A 25,645-nucleotide genomic window follows, 5' to 3' on the forward strand; every position below is an offset into this window, starting at 1 on the left:
AACATTGATTTTTTGGGATGATATAACAATTTTATACTTGGGAAAATCGAGTGCATTTTATGAAGAAGGACTGAATAAGCAGGGTTTTTTTTCCATTATATAATGGAGGGGGAAGAAATAATTACCTTTCAGAATGTGGTGATTTCCTACTGAGGAAAAGCTAAAGAACATCTTACTGGTATTTAAAAAAAAAAAAAATTGGGATTCATGTATTAATATTGACAGTACATATTCTTTGCAATTAGCTAATAGTAATTTACATTTTTTAGCATTTGCTTTTACCATATGCTCTGTTAGGTGCTTTAATATAATGTTATAACCTTGTTAGGTAAGTGAAATCATTTATAGATAAAGAAACTGAACCTCAGAGAAGTAAAGAAACTGCAGTTATAGTACAGTTCACTATGTAAATAGGTAAAAATGATTTGTATAGAAAAAATATGATCTTTAAAAAGGTCACAAGAAGTCTTGGTCTCTTCAAGATAGCATAGCCCAGTCATTTGGCAAGGTAATGAAAACTCTCCTTGATCTTTTGATAACTTTAAATCTCATGTATTTAGCTGATGTGGTGTCATCATAATGGCGGTAGTTTACAGGCAGATACATGTGGGAGTATAGGGTCTCTAAGTGTTCCTGAACCTTTCCTTTCGTTTGTAGTGGAAAAATCATGGCTTGGGACTCATTACTTTCAGGTTTTATTCACATCTCTTTTTAAGATAAAGTAGGCAAACATTTGTTCTAAGAATTAAATTAGCATAAATAACCGATTTTTCAGAAATTCAATTTTTGCTTAGTAATTACCTTCTTATTCTTCAGGTTATTATGTTACTAACCTTCCTGTTTTTGTCCAGCAAGATGTAAGATGATTTAATATTTTACCTTTTCCTATTATTTTTCATTCAAAACATATTAATATGGTTTTGGTAATATGAAAGATTCATTTGCTTAGGAAGGGATAGAGTGAGAAACTAATTGATCTGAAATTGAATTGTACTATTAACTTAAATGAATCCAAAAGTGATCTCTCTGGTTTTTGAGAACAGTATTATAATACATTAACTTTTTTCAAGCGACCCTTAATTTGGATTTGACTGCCCAAATCTGCTCCACCCATTTTTTATTACCAAATTATTATTATTATTATTATTATTTATTTTTTATTTTTTTATTTTTTTTGAGAAGGAGTCTTGCTCTGTCGCCCAGGCTGGAGTGCAGTGATGTCATCTCGGCTCACTGCAAGCTCCGCCTCCTGGGTTCACACCATTCTCCTGCCTCAGCCTCCCGAGTAGCTGGGACTACAGGCGCCCGCCACCAGGCCTGGCTAGTTTTTTGTATTTTTTAATAGAGACAGGGTTTCACCGTATTAGCCAGGATGGTCTTGATCTCCTGACCTCATGATCTGCCCGCCTCAGCCTCCCAGAGTGCTGAGATTACAGGCATGAGCCACTGCACCCGGCCTCCCAAATTATTTAGTAGTTAACAAATACCCAGGACAACTTGTTTTTAGTTACCTATAACTATTACACAAATTATCAGTATACTAATTGATTAAAATAATTTTACTTTGGAGGACTTTTCCTGCTTGATAGCTGTAGACTAGTCTTCTCTCCCAAATATTATTATTTTATATCATAAGTTTCCTCAAAAAAAAAATGGAGAGGGATTTCCTATGGAAGAATAGATGTTAAGACAATTTAAGAAACTGTTTTTCAGTCAGATTTTTCTGTGTTTCTCTGTATTTTTCTCACTCATAGTCATTGAACCGTTAATTTTTGTGCACTCCTTTCTTGTTTCTTTTTTTAACAATCCAATTTTAGTAAAGAAAAATACTAATCTTTCAATCTATTTATTGAAAAAATGTCTGGAAGACAGTATCTGAAATGTTAATATGATTATGGGGAATTCCACAATAGCAAAGACACGGAATCAACTAAATGTCCATCAGGGATAGACTGGATAAAGAAAATGTGGTGCATATACTCTATTAAATACTATGAAGCCATGAAAAAGAACAAGATCATGTCCTTCTCAGGAACACAGATGGAGCTGGAGGCCATTATCCTTAGCAAACTAATGCAGGAACAGAAAACCAAATATCACATGTTCTCACTTAACAGTGGGAGCTAAATGCTGAGAATATGTGAACACATAAGTGAAACAGTACACACTGGAGCATATCAGAGGGTGGAGGGTGGGAGGAAGGAGAGGATCAGGAAAAATAACTAAAGGGTGACAAAATAATTCGTATAATAAACCACCATAACACAAGTTTACCTGTATAACAAACCTGCACATACGCCCCTGAACCTAAAAGTGAAATCACACACACACACACACACACACACACACACACAGATTATGGGGAATTTATTTTCTTTCTTGTCTCTTTGTTATTTTCTTAAAATAGAAATGTTACTTTTTGTAATAAGGAAAAGTTGTTTAGAATATATGTATAGAGAAGCTGGGTGCAGTGGCTCACACCTGTAATCCCAGCATTTTAGGAGACCAAGGAGGGTGGATCACATGAGGTCATCAGTTCGAGACTAGCCTGACCAACATGGTGAAACCCCATCTCTACTAAAAATATAGAAATTAGCCCGACGTGGTGGCAGGTGCCTATAATCCCAGCCAGTCTGGAGGCTGAGGCAGGAGAATTGCTGAACCCAGGGGAGGCTGAGGTTGCAGTGAACTGAGCTCATGTCACCATACTCCAGCCTGGGCTGGGCAACAGAGTGAGACTGTCTCAAAAAAAAAAAAAAAGAAGTTGTAAAATAAGGACAGTACCATCAAGATTACAATTTGAAGCATGAAGCTATTAATCATTTTAGTTTTTCATCCAGTTCTAATCTTATTTGTGAAATATATGTAATGTGGCCTCAAAATTAGGTATTTCCTACCTCCTAATAAAAACAAATGAATAACTTTCCAATATCTTGAAGTCAAGCGTTTTCTCTTTGAACTGAAATATAGCCTTATAGGACCCCAATCCTGTGACTGAATTTCTTAGGCTAAATGTGTTGCACAATTCAGAGTTTTTCAGAAAATACCACATATTATGAAATAAGGCTGGGATTACTTTGGGAGGCCAAGGCAGACAGATCACCTGAGATCAGGAGTTTGAGACCAGCCTGGCCAGCATGGTGAAACCCCGTCTCTACTAAAAATACAAAAATTAGCCATGTGTGGTGTCACATGCCTGTAATCCCAGCTACTCCGGAGGCTGAAGCAGGAGAATCATTTGAACCCAAGAGGCAGAGGTTGCCCTAAGGTGAGATTGTGCCACTGTACTCCAGTCTGGGCAACAGAGGGAGACTCCGTCTAAGAAAATAATAATAAATTAATTCAATTAAGCTCACTAGCGGTCTGGGCCAGTACCCCATAATAAGAAATGCAGTAAAATATTTGAATATTTAAGTGAGGGAAATAAAGACTCTTGATAGCCTAATGTCAATTCAAGCATTTCCCAAGCTAAGGAAATTTTTCTGTTTTCAAAATATTAGGGTTTTTTTTTCAATTGTGGTTAAGGGATTTTGGATATGCTTTGTAAATTGTTACTAAAAGGACCTATTTTCCATCTGTATTCTAAGTTGTTTTTTTTTCCTTCTTTTTAAATTTTTCAGGTCAGCCCTTCATAAACCCAGATGGGAGTCCAGTTGTGTATAATCCTCCTATGACTCAACAAGCAGTTAGACCCCAAGTGCCTGGACCTCCACAGCCACCTCTGCCAGCCCCACCTCAACAACCAGCAGCTAATCACATTTTCTCACAGGTGCACATATCCACGATTACATAATGCTAAGTTGACTAGCCCCTTTACATATTTGGGACTAAATTTGCTAATTAAAATTGAGATAGCCCAAGTAAGTATCTCTTAGAACTTTAATATTCTGCCACCAGTGATATTCCACTCACTACTCATAGGAAAAGAGAGAGAACTTCAAAGACTTTTCCCCTGATAAATACTGAAAATATATGGGAAAGAAGAGAATTGTTTTAATCTTATGAGCCTGTCTGGTGAGTATTTTATCCCTATTTGACAACAGCAAGAAATGGACAACAGGAGGAATAAAAACAAAACTGAGATTGTTCATTGGCCCAGTGAGCAAAGTGAGTTGTTTTAAGATTGTACAGATTAAGCAGTTAGAAGAAACTGAGATAGACTGCTCAGGTTCTCCAAGATACTCTTCATCCATTCTACCTACCCTATGAAAGACAAAGTGATTCTGAGTTAGAATTCCCAAAAGTACTCTCAATAATATTTTGAGTTTGTAAAAATGTTTAGAATTTACACATTCATTTCACATTTGGTCTTTTTCCCCTAAAGATGTAATATCCATCTTTGGGGAACTTGATTATACCAGTATGAACTCTTATTTTTATTCTGTTTTTTTTTTTTTTTTTTGCCCAGGCTGGAGTGTAGTGGGATTACAGGCGTGAGCTACTGCACCCGGTTTATTCTAACTTTTAAAGGTTGTTTAACGTATCAAAGTTTATGTAGTTATATCTCTTTTTCCCTGCAAGACTCTAAATATTTCATTGGTGAAAACATGCAGAGTGATTTTGTAAGAAAGAAGTATGATGGACCAGGCCCAGTGGCTCATGCCTGTAATCCCAGCACTTTGGGAGGCCGAGGCAGGCAGATCACCTGAGGTCAGGAGTTCGAGCCCAGCCTGGCCCAAACGGTGAAACCCCCACCTCTCCTAAAAATACAAAAATTAGTCAGGTGTGGTGGTGTGCCCCTATAGTCCCAGCTACTCGGGAGGCTGAGGCAGAAGAATCACTTGAACCTGGGAGGTTGCAGTAAGCCAAGATCAGGCCATTGCACACCAGCCTGGGTAACAGAGCGAGACTCTGTCTCAAAAAAATAATTAAATAAATAAGTGAGTATCCCTTAAAAAAAGAAGAAGTATGATGACAAACTTGAACTGGAGAAATTTCATTAATTTTGCTCACAAATGATATCATTTGTATTCCTGGGTTGAAGAACATACAAGTTTAATTATATTATTTCATGGTGTGAAAGTCATAAAAAATAATTGTACTTCTGGCAATTAAGACTCTTAATACTGGGCAAGGCAGCTTTTTTAAAAGAAGAAGAACTTACAGACTTTGGCTACACTTCTAAGACCATACAAATCAGTTAATGTATGTAGAAGAGATTGCCTGAAACTATTTCCACAGACTCCCATATTCCCTTCCCAATCCCATTTGGTTACATACACTGAGCTTGCGTAAAACTTCTTCCCTGGGTTTCTCTGTCTTGGCTTCAGTCAGCTTGGTCCCAAAGAGTTTCCTCTTTATTATGCTGTCATGTAGTTGTCTTTGCAGTGCCATGTATTTCACCAGGAGCTTTAAAGCACTAATTTTCATTTGGTTTCATTTTTATTTAAATTTCAGTGGAAATCATGTTAATCTGGCAACTTTAAAAAACTCTGGGATTTATCTTTTCAGATTATTATCTCTTAGAACTTTGTCTGATTTAGTTATAAGAGACAGTTCTAAATGAAGATGTAGGCCACCTAATTTACAAACAGATGCTTTAATAAGCTATAATTTGAATTCTTGGGATATTCACCAAATTTCATAACTTATTTTTCTAGCATTGCTCCAAGTGTTTCAGGTAACGCATCATCAGATCCAGAAACACAGACTCAAAGAACAAGTGATTCTAAATAAATATCTTTTGCACAATCTGAAATAATTCATCAGTGAGATTTCAAATAACCAAACAAAATAATGCTATGATTTCCAAAGCCTTCAGAAGGGCTGCTTTTCTTGGACGTAACATAAAACCAGTTACTTTAGGTGGATGTTGTTTTGCAGCCAATTGCAATTCAAGTAGGAAAAGGATGTGCTAAGACTTTTTCTTCTTTAAATGGTGTCAGAATTTCACTTGGGATGAGGTCAGCTCATCTGAAAGTTATGTCTTAATGGTTATCTGACTTAATAACACATCAAGTAGCCTGTTCTTGAAAGTTCTAAAGCTATTGCACCTCATGTAGTATAATATGTACTGTCATCGTTAGGAAGCTTACTTATTTCTAGCCATGAGTTTTGTGAGGAACCAGATGCTACTTTATGGATCTTTCAGCTTTTACTGAAAGAGTTTTTTAATGCTTTCATTATAGTTTTTTTGCTTTAAATTTATCTAAGCCTTTGATATTTAGAAACCACTGTGTTGATTTTGTGGTAAAAGTGCAACTCAAATCATTATCTATTATCTTTCATGTTATAGACAAACAATGTCTATCTTAGTTGACATAGAAGTTCTCTATTTAAATTATTGCCTGAACAATCTTAGTTCCATTAGTTTATCTAACATTTTTAAAGTATTGTCTTCAGAGATATTGTTCAGAAGGGGATGCATGAATATACATTTTAACTAAGAGTTTTCATCAAGTAAGATTTCCTAGGTTCCTCATCTACTTGCTTATGTGACTGTCTACAAGTCACTTAATTTACCTTAGTCTGATTGCCTTCTGTAAAGTGAGTTGCTATAGTCTTTATACAATATGTATATTACCTTTTTTGTAATAAACAGTATAAATATGAGAACATTAAACAGATGCCAGTTTTAGTTAGTAGATGACCAGCTGTATACCCAAGATTGAAAAGTGATTACAACTTTTTTTAAAAAATAACACCTGTTTTTGAGTGCCCCCGGGAAACATAAAACCTTTTTTTCCTGAAACTCAGGAATATTTCATTAACGGCCAGAGATTTTAAGTAACTAGTTTCTCAGCTCCTAATATGTACTATCTTAATAGAAATGTGTTTAATTACAAAGGAAGTGTTTATCTTCCTTATATAAAAGAGATGTGTTTGTGTGTGTGTGTGTGTGCATGTGTCTGTATGTATATGTGTGTTGTTCCTTAGGCTATCATTCTTAATAGTTCCCACTATATTTTTTTACCCAGTGCATTTTTCTTATAAAATTGCTAAAAGTTAGGGGCTTTGGTCCCAAAAGACTGCTTAATTTTGCCTTATCAGTAGGGTAATTGTGACAGTTATTGTGTAAGTTATTGCTGTCTGATAGTAAGAATGAAGTGTTTCATTTATAATTTAGTGTTATACTGCAAAATAGGGCAGCCCTTTCATAAAACCAGGAAATAATGAGAAGTAGTTTTGCTTTGACTGACTTAACCCAGGGGTCTTGGTTAAATAATAGGATTCAAAATGCCTAAATCACCTGTTCCCGTTCATCTATAATAAAGAAATATTTTATTGCAAAAAATTATCCTCCTAATTATGTAATAAATTCAGGCATACATGTTTTTGAAACTTTTACTGTATTAGAGTTTCTTCCCTTTGTATTGTTTTTGTTGTTTGCTATGTTGTTATATTTTAAATGACTTTATAAATGTAGTTAAAGCTATTGCCAAAAAAGTGTAAATTTCCATTTTATGCAATTCTTCTAACGTTTTATTCTGACATTAACATTGTTTGCCAACCTGTTATTCTTTAGCCTGTTCGTCCTCTGCAGTCCTCTTCACAGCCTGTTCAGTACTCTACAGCCCCTTACCCATCCCCGCTCCTGCCAGTCTCACCCACCCAGCAATACTCCGTGGTACTATATCTCTATTCACCTCCTGCATTGTTTCTGTGGGTGGATGTGTGATGAATGCTCAAGAGTGTCATTAATGTAATACGATTTTTTGAGTCAGGTTTACATATGTATCTAAAAAAAGTATTTCTAATTCATACTAGAAATAATTTATTCTATTCCATAAGATATTGGTTATAGTGGCTTATTATGGTGATTGTTTAATCTTTTCCTGCTTTTTCATAATGAAGGAATTTTCAGGTTGATTATTCTAGTCCTAATACGTTTCAGCAACTTTCTCATTGAGACCAGTGCGGGATCTGTGCTGTCCTGGGATGGTAGCTTTCATCTGGGTTTAGGCATTGTGTTTTCTCACCAACACTGAAGGTCCAGTAGACTCAGTACCAGTTCTTAGGGTGAGTTGTAGCTTACAGCTACAGAGGACTTCTAAGTGTATTTTCTAAGAAGATTTCTGGATATTTAATCTGTGACTGTAAAGTTAACGATACTTTCTTCAATCCAAAGTATGCCTCCAATTTTTATTGGAATAAGAAAATGACTTTTTTCCAAGGTGACTTTGAGAGTGGTATACAGTTATGGTACTTCTATTAACAGTATTTGATAATATAACATAGAAATTACAGTTCATAGGTACATTTTTTTCTTTTTGAAAGCATTCACTAAGTTAGGCTAATAGTGCTAGAGTATGTCAGCGTGACTATTTGGGAAGAGAAAAACCATGTATTTTCAATCATTAAATCAGGCATCTCCTTTCAGTCCTTTATCTTCTCCATAGCCTTAATATTCTTTGGAAAATCCAGTAGATCTAGAAACTGCAGACATGTCAGCTTTGATCTGATGACTCAATTGCCACAATTTTGTGTTGACCTTTTAACAAAATGTGGTATATTTTGTTGCCAGTCTGTGGTTTCTTGGGAATAGGGAGCATTTTAACCCTATATCATCATTTCAGTTATATTTTTCTGGAACAATAAGAGCTGGTCCTTATCCTGTTGAATTAGAGAAATGTTTGTCAGATAGCACATAAATCATAACCCTTGTCTTGGTAGGGCACCATTTAGCAAAAGCGTAGGAAACTGTCATTTGAATTACATTTGTCAAATTATCTGACTTCCAGAACAGACTGAAAAACACAAGGGAAGAATGGAATGTATGGCCAAATTATTTTTGAGAGATTAGAGAAAGGACTGTGTAGTTGGATTTTATGTTTTTAATTTCTACAAGTAATTTCATGGTTAGGGAAACAAAAATGCATAGAATTCGAATTTTGCCTTCTAGGAAGAGGGGAGATAATTTAAAGCAAATACTAATTAGTACCTTGCTCTTTGCTTGGTCTTTGAAGTCCTTTCAGAAAATACTAATTATATAATATGAACATGGCCAATTTCACTTCTACATTCTAATGTTCCTTTCATCTTCATTTAAATAAATGTCTTCACGTTTTAATGTGAAATGTTGTACCCTACTATTTTCTGCATGCTGTACATCCCCATTAGATATATTTTTTAAATAATATGTAATGACAGCATTGTAATATTCAACAATAGAGTTGTCATTTTTTTGAAGTTTCCCTCTGTTACATTATTGCTGTTGTAGATATATATAATTTCCATAATATGTACTACTGTACCTTATTTAAAAATAGGAAATATTTTTCTTTGATAAGTTTGGCCTATGTGTAGAAGGCTTACTAATTGTTGACTTGTTCCTTTTTTAGCAGGATAACCTTGGGTCTCAGTTTAGTCACATGAGTCTTGCTCGCCAGCCATCTACTGATGGTTCTGACCCTCATGCCACCATGTTCCAGTCCACTGTGGTTCTTCAGTCTCCACAGCAGTCTGGTTATATCATGACAGCAGCCCCCCCACCACATCCTCCTCCACCACCACCACCACCACCTCCTCCTCCTCCTCCCCTACCACCTGGGCAGCCAGTCCCTACTGCTGGATATTCTGCCTCTGGTCATCCTGTCAGCCAGCCTGTGCTCCAGCAGCAGGGATATATTCAGCAGCCATCACCACAGGTATATTGCTTTTTAACCTTTTCTTTCTTGTGGAAACCTCTCACTTAAGATCAATTTTAACTTCAAAGAACTTGTTTTTAAATTCTCATGAAGAGAATTTGTCAGAGTATATAAACAAAGCATATAGTCATCTTTCCTCCTCTGGAGATTTTCATGCACGTGCTAAGCAACCATATGACAGGTAAATGCTCCAGCTGGTTGGTAAAGTATGTGAGCTTTAAGGGTTTTTTTTCTGACTGAGAGGTATGGGTTTCTAAAATACTAACCTAAGGGAAACACAATAAAGTGTAAATCCACTGGGGAAACACAATAAAGTGTAAATCCACTGTAAAAATAAAATGGTAAGGCTGGGCACAGTGGCTCACGCCCTGTAATCCCAGCACTTTGTGAGGCTGAGGCAGACTCACAAGGCTGGGCTTGAGCCTAGGAGTTGAAGACCAGCCTGGGCAATATGGCGAAACTTTTGAATGTTTAACTGACTTTTAATTTCTGAAACAGACTATCCTTATATGTTGTGGGATTCAGTTTGCTAATATTTGTTAAAGATTTTTGCATCTATGTTCATGAAGGATATTGGTCCGCAGTTTGCTTGTAGTATTTTTGGTTGTACTCTCCGGGTGGTACTAGCCTTAAAATGAGTTGTGCATTGTTCCCTCCTCCTCCTTTATTTTCTAAAGGTGTTTGTGTAGGATTGATGTTACTTCTTCTCACATGTTTGCCAGAATTCACCAATGAATTCATCTATAACTGGAGATTTTTTGCAGGGAAGATTTTTAAATTACAAATTTAATTTCTTAGTAGATATAAAAGGATTCCAGTTCTCTGTTTCTCTTTGGACTTATTGTCATAATTTGTGTCCATTTCATGTTTCAAACTTGTTTTCATAAAATTGTTCTTAATATCCCTTTATGCTTTTAATATCTTTAGGATCTTAGTGGTGTTCCCTTTTTATTTCTTGATATGGTAATTTTACACTCTCGTTTTTGTTTATTAATTTAGCCAGATGGTTTATCAATTCTTTTGATGTTCTTAAAAAAAAAAACAAAAAACGGGCTGGACGTGGTGGCTCACGCTTGCAATCCCAGCCCTCTGGGAGGCTGAGGCAGGTGGATCACTTGAGATCAGGAGTTAATGACCAGCCTGGCCAACATGGCGAAACCCTTTTTCTACTGAAAATACAAAAGTTAGCCAGCTGTGGTGGTGCACGCCTGTAATCCCAGCTACTGGGGAGGCTGAGGCAGGAGAATCACTTGAACCCAGGACATGAAGGTTGCAATGAGCCGAGATTGAGCCACTGCACTCCAGCCTGGGTAACAGAGCGAGACTCCATCTCAAAAAGAAAGAAAGTTTCATTAATTTTTATGATCTTATTTTCAGTGATTTTAGATTTTTCTTCTTTCTAATAGAAGTTTTTAATGCTATAAATTTCTTTTTCTCTTTTTTTTTTAATGCTGCAAATTTCTAAGCAACATTTTGGTGCTAGCCACAAATTTGGATATGTAGTATGTTAGTTATTATTTAGTTTAAAATGTTTTGTCTTTTAGGAGGACTTTTTATGACCCATGACTTACTTAGAAGTATGTTATTTGATTTCCAAATATTTAGGGGCTTTCTAAATACCTTTCGTTATTGATTGCTATTTTAATTATATGTGGTCAGAGAGCTCACTCTTTAAGATTTCAGAGTTTTGAGCCGGACACGGTAGCTTATGTCTGTAATCCCAGCACTTTGGGAGGCCAAGATGGGCAGATCACTTGAGGTCAGGAGTTTGAGACCAACTTTGCCAACATGGTGAAACCCCATCTCTAATAAAAATACAAAAATTTAACTGGGCATGCTGGTGTGCACCTGTAATCCTAGCTACTCATGAGTGTGAGGCAGGAGAATTATTTGAACCCAGTAGCCAGAGGTTTTAGTGAGCTGAGAATTTGTGTTCTAATATTTTAGTGTTACGTGTTTTTTTGTTCAGGATTTTTTTTTGTGGGGCAGGTCATTTTGATTTTTTTATTGAAATTCACATAATATAAAATTAATCATTTAACCATTTTTATGTGAACATTTTAGTTGCATTTAGTTCATATTCACAGTGTTGTACAACCACCACTTCTGTTTGGTTCCAAAATATTTTCATCACTCCAAAAGGAAACCCCCTACCTGTTAGCAGTTGCTACTTATTGCCCCATTTCCCAGCCTCTGGCAACCACCAATCTGCTTCTGTCTCCTGTGGATTTACCTATTCTGAATACTTCATATTAATGGAATCAGGTGACCTGTTACCTTTTGTGTCTGACTTAATTCACTTAACATAATATTTGCAAAGTTGTAGCCTAGGCCTGCACCACATTGTAGCTTAGGCCTGTGCGCATGCGCGCGTGCGCGCACACACACACACACACACACACACACACACACACACAGTGGCACACTATTCATACTTAAAATGTATTCATCCTTAAAAATCTGTTCACACGCTCAAGCCTGTAATCCCAGCACTTTGGGAGGCCGAGACGGGCGGATCACAAGGTCAGGAGATCGAGACCATCCTGGCGAACACGGTGAAACCCCGTCTCTACTAAAAAATACAAAAAAAAAAAACTAGCCGGGCGCGGTAGTGGGCGCCTGTAGTCCCAGCTACTCGGGAGGCTGAGGCAGGAGAATGGTGTAAACCCGGGAGGCGGAGCTTGCAGTGAGCTGAGATCCGGCCACTGCACTCCAGCCTGGTCGGCAGAGCGAGACTGTCTCGAAAAAAAAAAAAAAAAAAAATCGGTTCACACTATTCATACTTTACTTTTTTATCCATTAATTGAAATTTGGAATGTTTTCTTTTCCCTCCCTCCCTCCCTCCCTCCTTCCTTCCTTCCTTCCTTCCTTCCTTCTCTTTCTTTCTTTTTTGTTTGTTTGTTTATTTATTTATTTTGAGATAGAGTCTCTCTTTGTTGCCCAGGCTGGAATGCAGTGGTGTGATCTTGGCTCACTGCAACCTCCACCTGCCAGGTTCACCTGCAATTCTCTGCCTCATCCTCCTAAGTAGCTGGGCTTATAGGCATGAGCCACCACGCCCAGCTTATTTTTGTATTTTTGGTAGAGATGGTGTTTCACCATTTTGACCAGGCTGGTCTGGAACTTCTGACCTCAAGTGATCCGCCCACCTCGGCCTCCCAAAGTGCTGAGATACAGGCATGAGCCACCACGCCTGGCTGAAATTTGGAATGTTTTCATCTTTTGTTTCTGTAAATGGTGCTGTTTTGAATATGTGGATACATGTATTTTTTTAATATCTGTTTTCAGTTTTTTGGAGTATGTGTGTGTGTGTGTATATTTGTATATATATATATATATTTGTCTTTTTATTATTGAGCTAAGAGCTCTTTATGTATTCTGGATACTAGACCCTTGTCAGATAAGTGATATGCAATTATTTTCACTCATTCTGTAAAATTGTCTTTTTAGTTTCTTAATAATGTTCTTTGATGGATAAAAGTTTTTTTAATTTTGGTAGAGTTCACTTTATCCATTTTTTCTTTTATTTCTCGTGCTTGTGGTGTCATATCTAAGAATTTGTTGCCAAAACAAAGGTCACGAAAATGTAGTCCTTCTTTTAAGTGCTTTGTTTTTAGCTCCTAGGTCATTTATCCATTTTGAGTTAATTTTTGAATATGGTATGAAGCAAGAGTTCATCTTTATTCTTTTTCAAGTATATATCTGGTTATTCTAGCATTATTTGTTGAAGATACTTTTCTTTCCCCATTAAGTAACCTTGGAATCCTTGTCAAGTATCCGTTGACCATAAATGTAAGGGTTTTTCCTGAGCTTTCACTTTTACCACATTATGTATTTCTACCCTTTTGCCAATACTACATTGTTTTCATTGCTGTGGCTTTGTAGTAACTTTTAAAAATGGAAAGAGTGAGTACTCCTACTCTGTTCTTCAAAATTGTTTTTAGTATTCAGACTCCTTGCGGTTCCATATGAATTTGAGAATGGGCTTTTCTGTTTTTGCAAAAAAAGACCATTGGAGTGTTGATAGGTATTGCATGGAATATGTAGATCTCTTTGATATTATTGCCATACTAACTATTAAATTTTCCAGTCTTAAATGAGCATGGGGTGTTTTTTCATTTATTCTGGTCATCATTGATTTCATATTCTATTGTTTTGGGATTTGTCTATTTCCCTTTTAAGTTCTATGAGTTTTTTATAGTATTTGAAGCTATATTAAGCAATTTATATTTATCATATCTTCCTGATATACTGACTTATACATAATGTTTTTCTCTGTCTCTAATAGTATTTCTTGAAACCTATTTTATCTGACATTATAGAGTGTCATTCTTTTGAGTAACATTTAAATGGTATGTCTTTTTCTACCTTACTTGCAACCCCTATATTTAAAGTGTCTTTCATTTATGGTTATTAGTTGGGTTCTGCCTCTTTATACAATGATTTGAGTGTCATTAGACCCTTTAAATTTAATGTATTTTTGACATAGTTAGATTCAGGTATGCCACATTGTGATTTTTTTTTATTTGCCCTATCTGTATTTTATTCTACTTTCCTGCATTTTATATTATTTGAACTTTTTAAAAATAATATTGAATACTTTACGAATTTCCATGTCATCCTCGTGCAGTGTCCATGCTAATCTTCTCTGTATTGTTCCAATTTTATTATATGTGCTGCCAAAGTGAGCACTTCAGTTCACTTTCTTTAGTATTGTCTTTTTAGGTACATCCCCTTGAATTTTCTGAATGTGTTTGTTTTTCTAGGGACTGTGTTATATACCTTTACCTCCCTTTACCTTATCAAAATCTACTTCAAGTTAATATTGAAATTTCAAGTAAAATGTAGCAGCCTTATGACAGTATAATTCCATTTACATTCTCCATCCTATTGCTGTTGTTGCCATATACATTGCATCTCTATACCAAAAATAGTGTTAATAATTTTTGCCTTAAAAGAGATATTGGCAGCCGGGCACAGTGGCTCACGCCTGTAATCCCAGCACTTTGGGAGGCTGAGGCAGGCAGATGACTTGAGGTCAGGAGTTCGAGACCAGCCTGACCAATATGGCGAAACCCCATCTCTACTAAAAATACAAAAACAATTAGCCGGGCGTGGTGGCGGGCACCTATAATCCCAGCTACCTTGGGAGGCTGAGGCACGAGAATTGCTTGGACCCGGGTGGCAGAGGTTGCAGTGAGCTGAGATCGTGCCACTGCACTTCTGGGACACAGAGAGAGACTCCATCTCAATTTTAAAAAGAGAGAGGTACTAGCCAGGCATAGTGGCTCAAGCCTGTAATCCTAGCACTTTAGGAGGCCAAGATGTGCGGATCACTAGAGGTCAGGAGTTCGAAACCAGCCTGGCCAATATGGTGAAACCCCATCTCTACTAAAAATACCAAAAAAAAAACATAGCTAGGTGTGGTGGCAGGCACCTGTAATCCCAGCTACTCAGGAGACTGAGGCAGGAGAATTGCCTGAACCTGGAAATTGGAGGTTGCAGTAAACTGAGATTGCACCACTTCACTCCAGCCAAATCCAAATCCAGCCAAATAAAAAAGATATCTTCTTTAATTAAAGGAAAATACCTAAACTCAGGATTTAGATTACTATCTGATACCTCCAGGAACAGTTAAGGGATCCTGTATGTATTGTGTCTATTTTAATGCTTCAAAGACAGGAGATCTACACTAAACTTGAGAGATTCTTGGCTAAAAACTAACCTAGGAATGTTACACCTGGCTGGTTTTCAGATGAGGTGAGCACTCTTTAAGATCGCCACAGATCTCTGTTCTTTTTACAAATAACCCCAATCAGAAGAGCAGAATGTGAGCGAGCCCATGACACTGTTAAAGTTAATTTACCCACATACTTCTTTAATACCGGATTAGGTGTTTATTCTTCACCCCAAACAAGGTCAGATTAAGAGAACTTCATAACTAATAGTAATAGCTCTGAAAGGAAAACTAAATCAAGATCGTCTTGATGGCATTTGAATTTGCATTAGAAATGTGGTCATGCATCATTTAATGATAGAGATACTTTCTGAGAAATGCATCTCTAGTGGGTTTTGTCATTGTGTGAATGTCACAAAGTGTATTTACACACACCTAGATGGTGTAGCCCTCTACACACCTAGGTTATATGGTATAGCCTATGAGCTACAAACCTATACAACATGTTACTGTACTAAATACTGTAGGCAGTTATATCACAATGATAAGTATTTGTATATCTAAACATATGTAAACCAAAAAGGTACGGTAAAAATACGATATAAAAGATTTTGGTTTTGGTTTTTTTTTTTCTTTGAGACGGAGTCTTGCTCTGCCGCCAGGCTGGAGTTCAGTGGTAAGACCTCAGCTCGCCACAACCTCTGCCTCCCTGGTTCAAGTGATTCTCCTGCCTCAGCCCCTGAGTAGCTGAGACTACAAGGCACGTGCCACAATGCCTGGCTAACTTTTTGTATCTTTAGGAGAGACGGGGTTTGACTTTGTTGGCCAGGCTGATAAACTCCTGACCTCATGATCTGCCTGCCTCAGCCTCCAGAAGTGCTGGGATTAACAGGCGTGAGCAACTGCACCCGGTCAAAAGATTTTTTTAAATAGTACACTGATATAGTGCAGTTAACCATTTATGCAGCTTACAGGACTATAAGTTGTTCTAGGTGAGTCAGTGAGTGGTGAGTGAATGTGATGGCCTGGGACATTTTACTACTGTAGACTTCATAAACACTCTTCACTTAGGCTACACTTAATTTATCTAATACATTTTTCTTTCTTCAATAATAAACTAACCTTAGCTTACAGTAACTTTATAAACATTTTAATTCTTTTCACTTTTTTGTTCTTATGTAATAAAACTTAGCTTAAAACACAAATACATCGTACAGCTATACAGAAATATTTTCTTTATATCCTTATTCTAAAGCTTTTCTTTTATGAATTTTTAAATTTTCTTTCTTTTTAATTTTTTTTAATTAAAAACCAAGATGCAGACATGCATATTAGCCTGGGCCTACGCAGTTCAGGATCATCAGCATCATTGTCTTCCACCTCCACATCTTGTCCCTCTAGAAGGTCTTCAGAGGCAGTAACACACGTGGAGCTGTCATCTCCTATGATGACAATGCCTTCTTCTGAAATACCTCCTGAAAGACATACCTGAGTCTGTGTGTGTGTGTGTGTGTGTGTGTTTGGTTTGGGTTTTGTTTTGTTTTTTGTTTTTTGAGACAGGGTCTCACTTTGTCACCCAGGCTGGAATGCAATGGCACGATCTTGGCTCACTGAAGCCTCATTCTCCCAGATTCAAGCAGTTCTCCCACATCAGCCCCCCAAGTAGCTGGGACTACAGACATGCGCATCACACCTGGCTAATTTTTGTATTTTTTGTAGAGACAGGGTTTCACCATGTTGCCCAGGCTGGTCTCGAACTCCTGAGCTCAAGTGATCCACCCCAAAGTGCTAGGATTACAGGTGTGAGCCCCTGCCTCCGGCCCTGAATCTGTTTTGTAGTTTTTAATAAGTAGCAGGACTACATTCTTTTTAATACAGGCTCTTACCACTGTCACTCAGGCTGCAGTGCAGTGGTGCAACCACTGCTCACTTGCAGCTGTGACCTCCTGGGCTCAAGTAATCCCCAACCTCAGCCTCCGAGTATCCAGGACTACAGGCGCGTGCGCCACCACACCTAGCTATTTTTTTAATTTTCAGTAGTGATAGGGTCTCACTGTGTGGCCCAGCCAGATCTCGAACTCCTTGGCTCAAGCGATCCTCCCGCCTCAGCCTCCCAAAGGGCTGGGATTACAGGCGTGAGCTGCCACACCCGGCCCAGAAGGACTACATTCTAAAATAATAGTTAAAAATATAGTAAATATATAAACCAATAATAGCCATTTATTATCATTTCCAAGTCTTATATACTGTCTGCTATACTTTTAAACAACTGCTAGCGCAGTAGGACTACAGACATGTGAGTGATGTATTATGCTATGACATCACTGGGTGATAGGATTTTCAGCTTCTTTATAATCTTAGGGGGCCACCATCATATATGTAATCCATCATTGACCAAAATGTCACTTTGCGATACATGACTGTATGAGAAGAATTAAAGAATGGAACCAGTATAACTGTGCATTAATGTGGGAATGGATAAAATAGTTTATACAATGAATGTTCTTCAGCAGTTAAATTGAATGAGCTAGCTGTATATGTTTCAATAAAGAAAGATGTCTCAAAAACAATATGAATTGCAAAATAAATTTCATGAAGTTATATGTAGTTGAGTTTCCCTTATTTGAAAAGCCTGGGACCAGAAGTTTCAGATTTTTTTTTTTTTTTGGAATATTTGCATATATGCAATGAGATATCTTGGGATAGGGCCCAAAATCTAAAACCAAGTTCATTTGTGTTTCATATACATCTTATATGATGTATATGGTAATATACATCATATATAAGCAATATTAAGGTAATATAAGCAATATTTTAAGTAACTTCGTGCATGACATAAAGTTTTGACTGTAACCTGTCACATGAGGTCAGGTGTAGAGTTTCTTTTTGCATACTGACATGACATGATGCTTTTGGCATCATGTTGGTACTCAGAAAGTTAAAGATTTTGGAGTATTTCAGATTTTGGACATTTGGATTTTTAAAATAGTCGGCCGGGTGCAGTGGCTTATGCCTGCAATCCCAGCACTTTGGGAAGCTGAGGTGGGCAGATCACTTGAGGTCAGGTGTTTGAGACCAGCCTGGCCAACATGGTGAAACCCCATCTCTACTGAAAATAGAAAAATTAGCCAGGCATGGTGGTGCACACCTATAATCCCACCTACTCGGAAGCCTGAGGCAGGAGAATTGTTTGAACCTGGGAGGCGGAAGTTGCAGTGAGCCGAGATCATGGCACTACACTCCAGCCTGGGCAACAGAACAAGACTCCACCTCCAAAAAAAAAAAAATACAAATAAATAAAGTACTAATACATGCAAGGATAATAGAGACATAGTAAACAGATATATACTATATAGTAAAATCACCAACTACAGAATAATGGCTTCTACGGAAGTTAGAGTAAAGGAAATAGGGTGAGTCTTTAGCTAATTAAGTAATGTTTGGTTTTGTAAGAGATCTGAAGCAAATATGGCAAAAAAATTAAAATCTAAATATGATTGGTGACACATTAGTTACCTTTTTATGCATACTGTATGTTTGAATTTTTAAAAATATTTCAGTTAAATTTAAGAAAAAGCAGTTTTCGGATGATTAGTGCTAAAAAGAATTATTACTCATTAAACTGTGATCTTCCTCACAGAAAAGCATGTAATGCAAGTAAAATTGATTTTTTTTCCCACAATATTTATGATCCTAGATGCCAGCCTGTTATTGCACTCCAGGCCACTATCACTCCAGCCAACCTCAGTATCGCCCAGTCCCTTCTGTTCATTACAATTCACATCTAAACCAACCACTGCCACAACCTGCACAGCAGACAGGTGAGTTGTGTTTCTTATGTCATAACTTCTGAGCCATGCTTTTTTCCATCTTCTGTTTCAGTACTGCTCTTTAGTAGTACCTACCCAGTCTCTCTGGATCTCGAATATGTTCATACATATGAGTTTGCAAACCAGTGAGATTAAAAGAGTGAGCAAATCTTGGCATCCTCTGGAAAATACCACAGTGTCAGGTCTACATGCTAAAGGGTTGGGAGTATCTGGGAATATCTTAAGCAGTTTTTTAAGTGGCTGCCATCTCTCACTGCCATTGAAATTTAAGCTGTCTTTGCAGCCTGATAAATCACCTATGGTAACAACAAGAGAGGCAAGGCAAGGCAAGGCAAGATGACTTATCAATAGCTAACCAGAATCAAAGATCAAAACCACCTATCTTGGATTGAGAACCCTAGTCTAGGGATGATATTTTGATCTTTTAGTAAGCATGCCTTTGAAAGAAATGATGTACTTAGCATATTTTCTGTGTTTTGCTTTTCAATTTGTTGATTGATAGTGAAAAGTATTTTTAAACAAAATACAATCTAAGGCCACTTAAATGAAATTTATTAAAACTCAGCATTGTTTTTGTTTTAGCACTTTGCAGATTTTCTTCAAGCATTCAGTGAAAACAATTTTGATCTCAGTGTATAAAACTATCTTACTGATTTTTTAATGAACTCATTTCTCTATATGCTTCTCACCTAGATGTGTACTTCCCAGATGTTTAATAAGGTATTTATTCAGCCTTTTATAACTCTAGGAGTTGAAGTAGAATTTTATCATTGGTTTCTTTAGGGCTTTCTTAACTGCTTTTCACTATTGGAGGCTCCCAGACTATGTGAGTATGACTCACTGAGGAACCCATAATCTCCACCTCCACTGAGGCTGTTCACTGCTCTTGATATTGTGTGAAACTCTTCAGGGTTACCACCAGTTTAGGAGAAGCATCTCTGCACTGGCCCATCTGATGACTGGCCCATCTGATGAATAGTAGTCATACTTCTCTTTACTGTTGCAGTCTTCAGTGATCATTGTGACTCACTAACTTTCTTTGCTAGATATAGTTCATGCTTAGCGTAGCCATGCAGGATTACTTCCAGGTCCTTAATCTGGTACCCTTAGGAGTTGTCTTGTGGTTAGTTTACAGGTTCTCCCCTTTTAATATGTTACTAGCCTTGTATTGTACCTGTGACAAATGTTCTTCCAAAGAGTGTTGAATACAAACATTCGTCATTTTAGCCAAGTTAGAACTGTAGTTCCAAGCTACCTAAAATTTAATAATACAGTCCACGTCAAATAATGTAACTAGTATATGATATAATTTCAAAAGGTATCAAAAAGTATTCTCTATTCGTGAGAACATTGGTTGTGATACTGCTTATTAGCTTTATATACATTGGTGTTTTATTCAGAAACAATTTTCTGAATTTTTCTGGACCTCAAGTAATCGAATTTTCATATTTTTTTTTCTGATTTTTGTCTTCCAAAATTATAACACACACTGTAGCTGATGCCCTAATAAAGAAATGTACCTTTATGCTACTCATTTAAATATCCTTGTGTGTGACTAATTAACTTAATTCATTAGTACATCCTAGGCAGGCAAAAATCCTTTGTTCTGTATTTGTGTTAGCTTACTAATTTTGTTCTTCAACATTGCAAAATTTTTATCCCTCTCCATGGTCAAACTACCTATAAAATCACTTCCAATCACAAATTGGGACTAGTATGCAAGTACAATTGCCTCTCTGCAAAAAAAAAAAAAAAAAAAAAGACATTTAATGGAATACAAGTAAATATGCCTGATCGGGGTGAAAACATCTGTGTGACAGATAGCATGTGTTTATTATTGGTGACATTTTTAATTGTGGGGTTTTCTCTGATGCTAGTTATGATGAGAAGGAGGAAACAATCAGATTGCATCTGAATAGTGCTACAGGCGCAAAAAAGAGAATCGTGTCTTTGAAAAATGTTTGACATTGTGTTTGGCTCTTATGAGTCAGTCATAATATAGCACTTGATAAAAACTAGACTTGTCCTTTCAGCTATTTTATATAGTATCCTCTTAACTTACAGATTAAGTTAGTTGACTCATTCAGTTTGAAGAATAAAAGGAATAAATCATCAAAACATTCTTATCTAAAAGAAAAAGGAATTTTGTTTTGCTAATAAGTATCATAGATAATTTTCCTTTAAAGAAGAGTTCAGCAGTACCAGTGCCAACTATTGTGTTGGTAATTGTATTGAACCTTTTCATAGAATTAGTGGGGATTTGAACTCTTTTTCTAAAAGTTGTAATCTAAAGACTTTTTTATAGTTAGCTCATCATTAATTTTTATGTCAAAACTTGCAGAAGGCTAGGTGTGGTGGCTAACACCTGTAATCCCACCACTCTGGGGAGGCCGAGGCGGGTGGATCATCTGAGGTCAGGAGTTTGAGACCAGCCTGGCCAACATTGTGCAACCCTGTGTCTACTTTAAAAATACAAAAAAAAAAAAAAAATTAGCCAGGCGTGGTGGCGCACACCTGTAATCCCAGCTACTTGGGAGGCTGAGGCAGGAGAATCATTTGAACCAGTGAGCCAAGATGGCACCACTGCACTCCAGCCTGGGCAACAGAGTGAGACTCAGTCTCAAAATTAAAAAAAAAAATTAACAGAAAAGTGTGCGTTTATGTTTGTATGTGCCCTAGTGTAGAAAAGTAAAATGTACTGGGAAATTAACAAGACAGTTTATTGTTTTTGGGTTTTTTAAACAGATATATAGCAATTACTGTTTCATAATTTACATTTTTATATGGAAACATACTTCTGGGAATCCTTTTGGCTTTTATTTTCTTACATCTCTACATTCTACTATCCCAATCTGATTAAAAATGAGAAATAATTTTTTATATCTAATATTTTTATGTCTTGTCAAACAACACTTGCTTACCCCACAAAGTGTCAAGAAGCATGTTTTTTTTTTAATTACATAAAAGAGTAAAACTATTCAACCAAATAATGAAAACACGAGTAGATTTGGCGTGATTTTTTCTTTTTTTTTTCACTATGGCACAAGTAATGTTTAAATGTTTATATCTGAACTCAAAGAAATTTTTCCCTCAATTAACAAACCCAACTGAGCAAAGTATTTTTAGACCAGATAGGGTATGGGCAGAAGAAATACGGAATCTTTTATTATTTTTCCTTTGGCAGGTAGGGAAGAGGTTGGGGAAATATCTCAAGGATAAAATTCTCTAGGTCTTTTACCCATGTGTGCCAGTGGACCCCAGCTGAAATCAGGACTAACATTACTGCTGGGGAAATGAATGTACTAGTCTTTTGTTACGAATGTGAAACTACTGGACTGTTCATTCAAAACAAGGTTGAGTAAACCCCTATCAACAGAAACAGAAGAAACCCTGGCTACACACACAAGACTTTCTGGGCAATGCACTGTATAATGGAAAGAACAACAAAATACAAGTCAGAATCCTGATGGCCCTTAGTCATTTTTAAGTGGTGTTAGGCATATCACTTAAAGCCACTGAGTTTTCTGGCCGGGCGCCGTGGCTCATGCCTGTAATCCCAGCACTTTGGGAGGCCGAGGCGGGCGGATCACGAGGTCAGGAGATCGAGACCATCCTGGTGAACACGGTGAAACCCTGTCTCTACTAAAAATACAAAAAAATTAGCCGGGCGTGGTGGCGGGCGCCTGTACTCCCAGCTTCTTGGGAGGCTGAGGCGGGAGAATGGCGTGAACCTGGGAGGCGACAGAGCTTGCAGTGAGCGGACATCGCGCCACTGCACTCCAGCCTGAGAGACAGAGCAAGACTCCGTCTCAAAAAAAAAAAAAAAGCCACTGAGTTTCAGTTGGACTCATTTGCAGAGTATGGAAGTTTTACTGTATTGTCTGTTGAAACCTCTGTGTACTCTAAAACTCCACGATTCTTTGTGTCTCATATGAGTCATTTCTAGTTCAGAAAGGTAGAATAATAGAGAATTGGTTTATAACAGCTTGGCAACCAACTGTCAATAACGAGTCAATAAAAGCAACTATTTCAAAAGATCAGATTACCAGTTGCACTAATATTTATTACTTTAAACCTTTATCATAAAATGTATGTTTTGAATACTATAAAGTACACTGCATATAAGGAGTTTGGTATACTATAAAGAAACTTTTTCTGCAGGTAGTAATTATAGTGAAGATTTTAGGTTTACAAAGCCCTAGCTCTTTTCTGTGTAGCTGTTGTTATTCTTATGACTCCTGAAAAGTTTGTAGCTTCACCATATACATTTAATATTTTGCAATAATTGGCCTTGTTCCTGAGCTGTTGGATTCGGGGCCGTAGCACTGTCTGAGAGGTTTACATTTCTCACAGTGAACCGGTCTCTTTTTCAGCTGCTTCCTGGCTTCTTTTTACTCAGGTTTCCACTGCTTTTTTGCTTTTTTTTAATGCTGTATGAAGGTGTTAACATTTGTTTATATTTTTCATTAATTGTAATACCTTTAAATCATGCATCATGTTCAGAAATAAGGATTTGAATTTAAGTGACAGCTTTGGCCTAATATAATTTACCTATTAAAAATTTGTGAGAGCTATTGCTTATTTCTTTTCCAAAGTAAGATTTGGATGGCAAATTCAGTTTGGTTTTGAGCTTATCTAAAAAGCTTAATGTTGTAAGCATACCAAACTCATTAGCAGAAGTCAAGTATATCTCTCCCTATTGCTACACAGCTTTTTAGAGATATTGTTATATATGAAAGCATGACATCAGACGGACCTAATACACCTAAATGCATTTGAAGCTACTTGGGCTCAGCTCTTACCAACGATATAATTTAATTTTTTTTTTCCAAACAATAATGTTGTTGTATGTCTTTGGGAAGCAAAATGATTCTGTGAAACTATACTTTTAGTTTTGCAACCATTTGATAACTTCAAAGATTATCACTGCATTATATCCTTAGTCTTAGCTTTCCAGATAACCCAGAATCATATGGTTCCAAGTTGATTAAGCTCTGTTACCAGCAGACTATGGTAGGATCCTGGTGAACGACACTATGGAAGAAACTTGTTAGGATAAACAGTCTTCAGTGTGTGCAGATTGTTGACAGAATTTCAAGGCACAAATTTAAGAGTAACGAGGGTGTAAAAGGCAAGCAGGAAAAATCAGCACTACTGGGTAAGCAGATGAGGGGGCTTATTGATAGGAGAGTCAGCTATGTCAAATAGGGACTCTAGGCACAAAGTCAATTTCTTTATTGACAACTGTCAATCCAAGTACTAGGAATTTTGTATTTGTAAATTACTAGGTAGTGGCTCTGGCTATTCTTGTTTTTTCACTGATTCTGTGAGCATTTCTTAGTATGTATTGTGTGATTCAGCATAGATTCAGACATTGTATAATACCTACAATCCACCTATTTCCCTTTTCCCTTCTCCATTAACCTGCCGCCACTGAAATCTGGAGCCAAATATATCTGGTAAGTACCCACAGATTTCCTTGAGTTGTATAGACTCTTCCATGGAATAGTTCTTTAAATAGCTGTGAGCTATAAACTCTGTGTGGCTGTTTTTGTTAGAATTGGTTTTTGTATATGTAAATGTTTATTTCAGGCACAGGAGTGAGAGAAGAGGGGTTGATAGATAAGAAGGGATAATCAAGTGTGATGGCAACTGCATCTCCTTCCAAATACACCCATGGGGCTAGCTTTAGTTGAAATTGCCCACCTACCGAAATAGTGCCACAGACAGAAGCCCAAGATTATAAGCTTGAGGTTTTAACAATTTGGTCTTGTAGATGCCTAGTTACAAATAAATTTGGCTTTAGTAAAATGGCTCATCTTTTAAAAAACAAAACAAAAAAAATTACTTTCACAGTGCCTCTGTTGTACAAGCACAGTCTGGAAAAAAAATTAATAGGTACTATTAAGTGAAATAACCTTAGATTAATGGGTATTCTAAGCAGTTCTTTAATTCTTTTTGTAATTTTTCTGATTATTTCTGTGTTATTGAGTGCTTTCCTTTAGAACAAATGCTAGTTCAGATCACCTATATAAAATAAAATTAGCCTGTTAATGCCTGTTCAATACTTTTCTGCTGAGCACTACATTTCCTTCCTGCTCTCTTCTCAGTTAAAGTGAAAGAGAGTTAAAAATAGAATATTCTTTGGAGCCCTCCAGGGAAGTGCCTGAACCATCAATTTATATTGTCCTAGTTCTCTCAGCTTGCGGAATTGATTGTGCTTTCCTCTGAAAGTGCTGGAAGAAATGGCATAATATTGCAACAGTGCAGTCCTTTAACACAGCAGAATGGTAGTGTTTAAAATATATATGTGTGTGTATATATATATATATATATAGTTGAGATCTGGATATTTATTTTGTTGTTTGGTATCACTTACTATTGGCATTTCTTACTTTACAAAATAGAGGCTTTCCCACAATATTGACATAAATTCCTATAAAAGATATACTGTTTTCCTCTACTTTCCAGGTTAAATTCAGATGTATCACAGGAATAATTTTTTTTAATTCTAGTATACTGAAATATACTTTTTAATGGAGAAAGAATAA

General features: G+C 36.8%; 1 protein-coding gene across 4 annotated transcripts in view; it reads left to right on the plus strand.

Moving 5' to 3' along the window:
- Positions 1-25,645, plus strand: part of R3HDM1 (R3H domain containing 1) — a 200,677-nt gene that overhangs the window by 114,364 nt on the left and 60,668 nt on the right. For 3 of the 4 annotated variants that reach the window (XM_011937730.1, XM_011937728.1, XM_011937726.1), the window contains 3 exons: positions 3,621-3,769; positions 9,282-9,587; positions 18,962-19,085. In XM_011937730.1, coding sequence (XP_011793120.1) covers positions 3,621-3,769; positions 9,282-9,587; positions 18,962-19,085 — 579 coding nt within the window. The remainder of the gene's footprint in view (positions 1-3,620; positions 3,770-9,281; positions 9,588-18,961; positions 19,086-25,645) is intronic. The other variant, XM_011937729.1, reaches the window with a different exon arrangement.

The sequence above is a fragment of the Colobus angolensis genome, unplaced genomic scaffold (assembly GCF_000951035.1).
Source record: "Colobus angolensis palliatus isolate OR3802 unplaced genomic scaffold, Cang.pa_1.0 Scaffold168, whole genome shotgun sequence".
In the NCBI taxonomy this organism is placed as follows: domain Eukaryota; kingdom Metazoa; phylum Chordata; class Mammalia; order Primates; family Cercopithecidae; genus Colobus; species Colobus angolensis.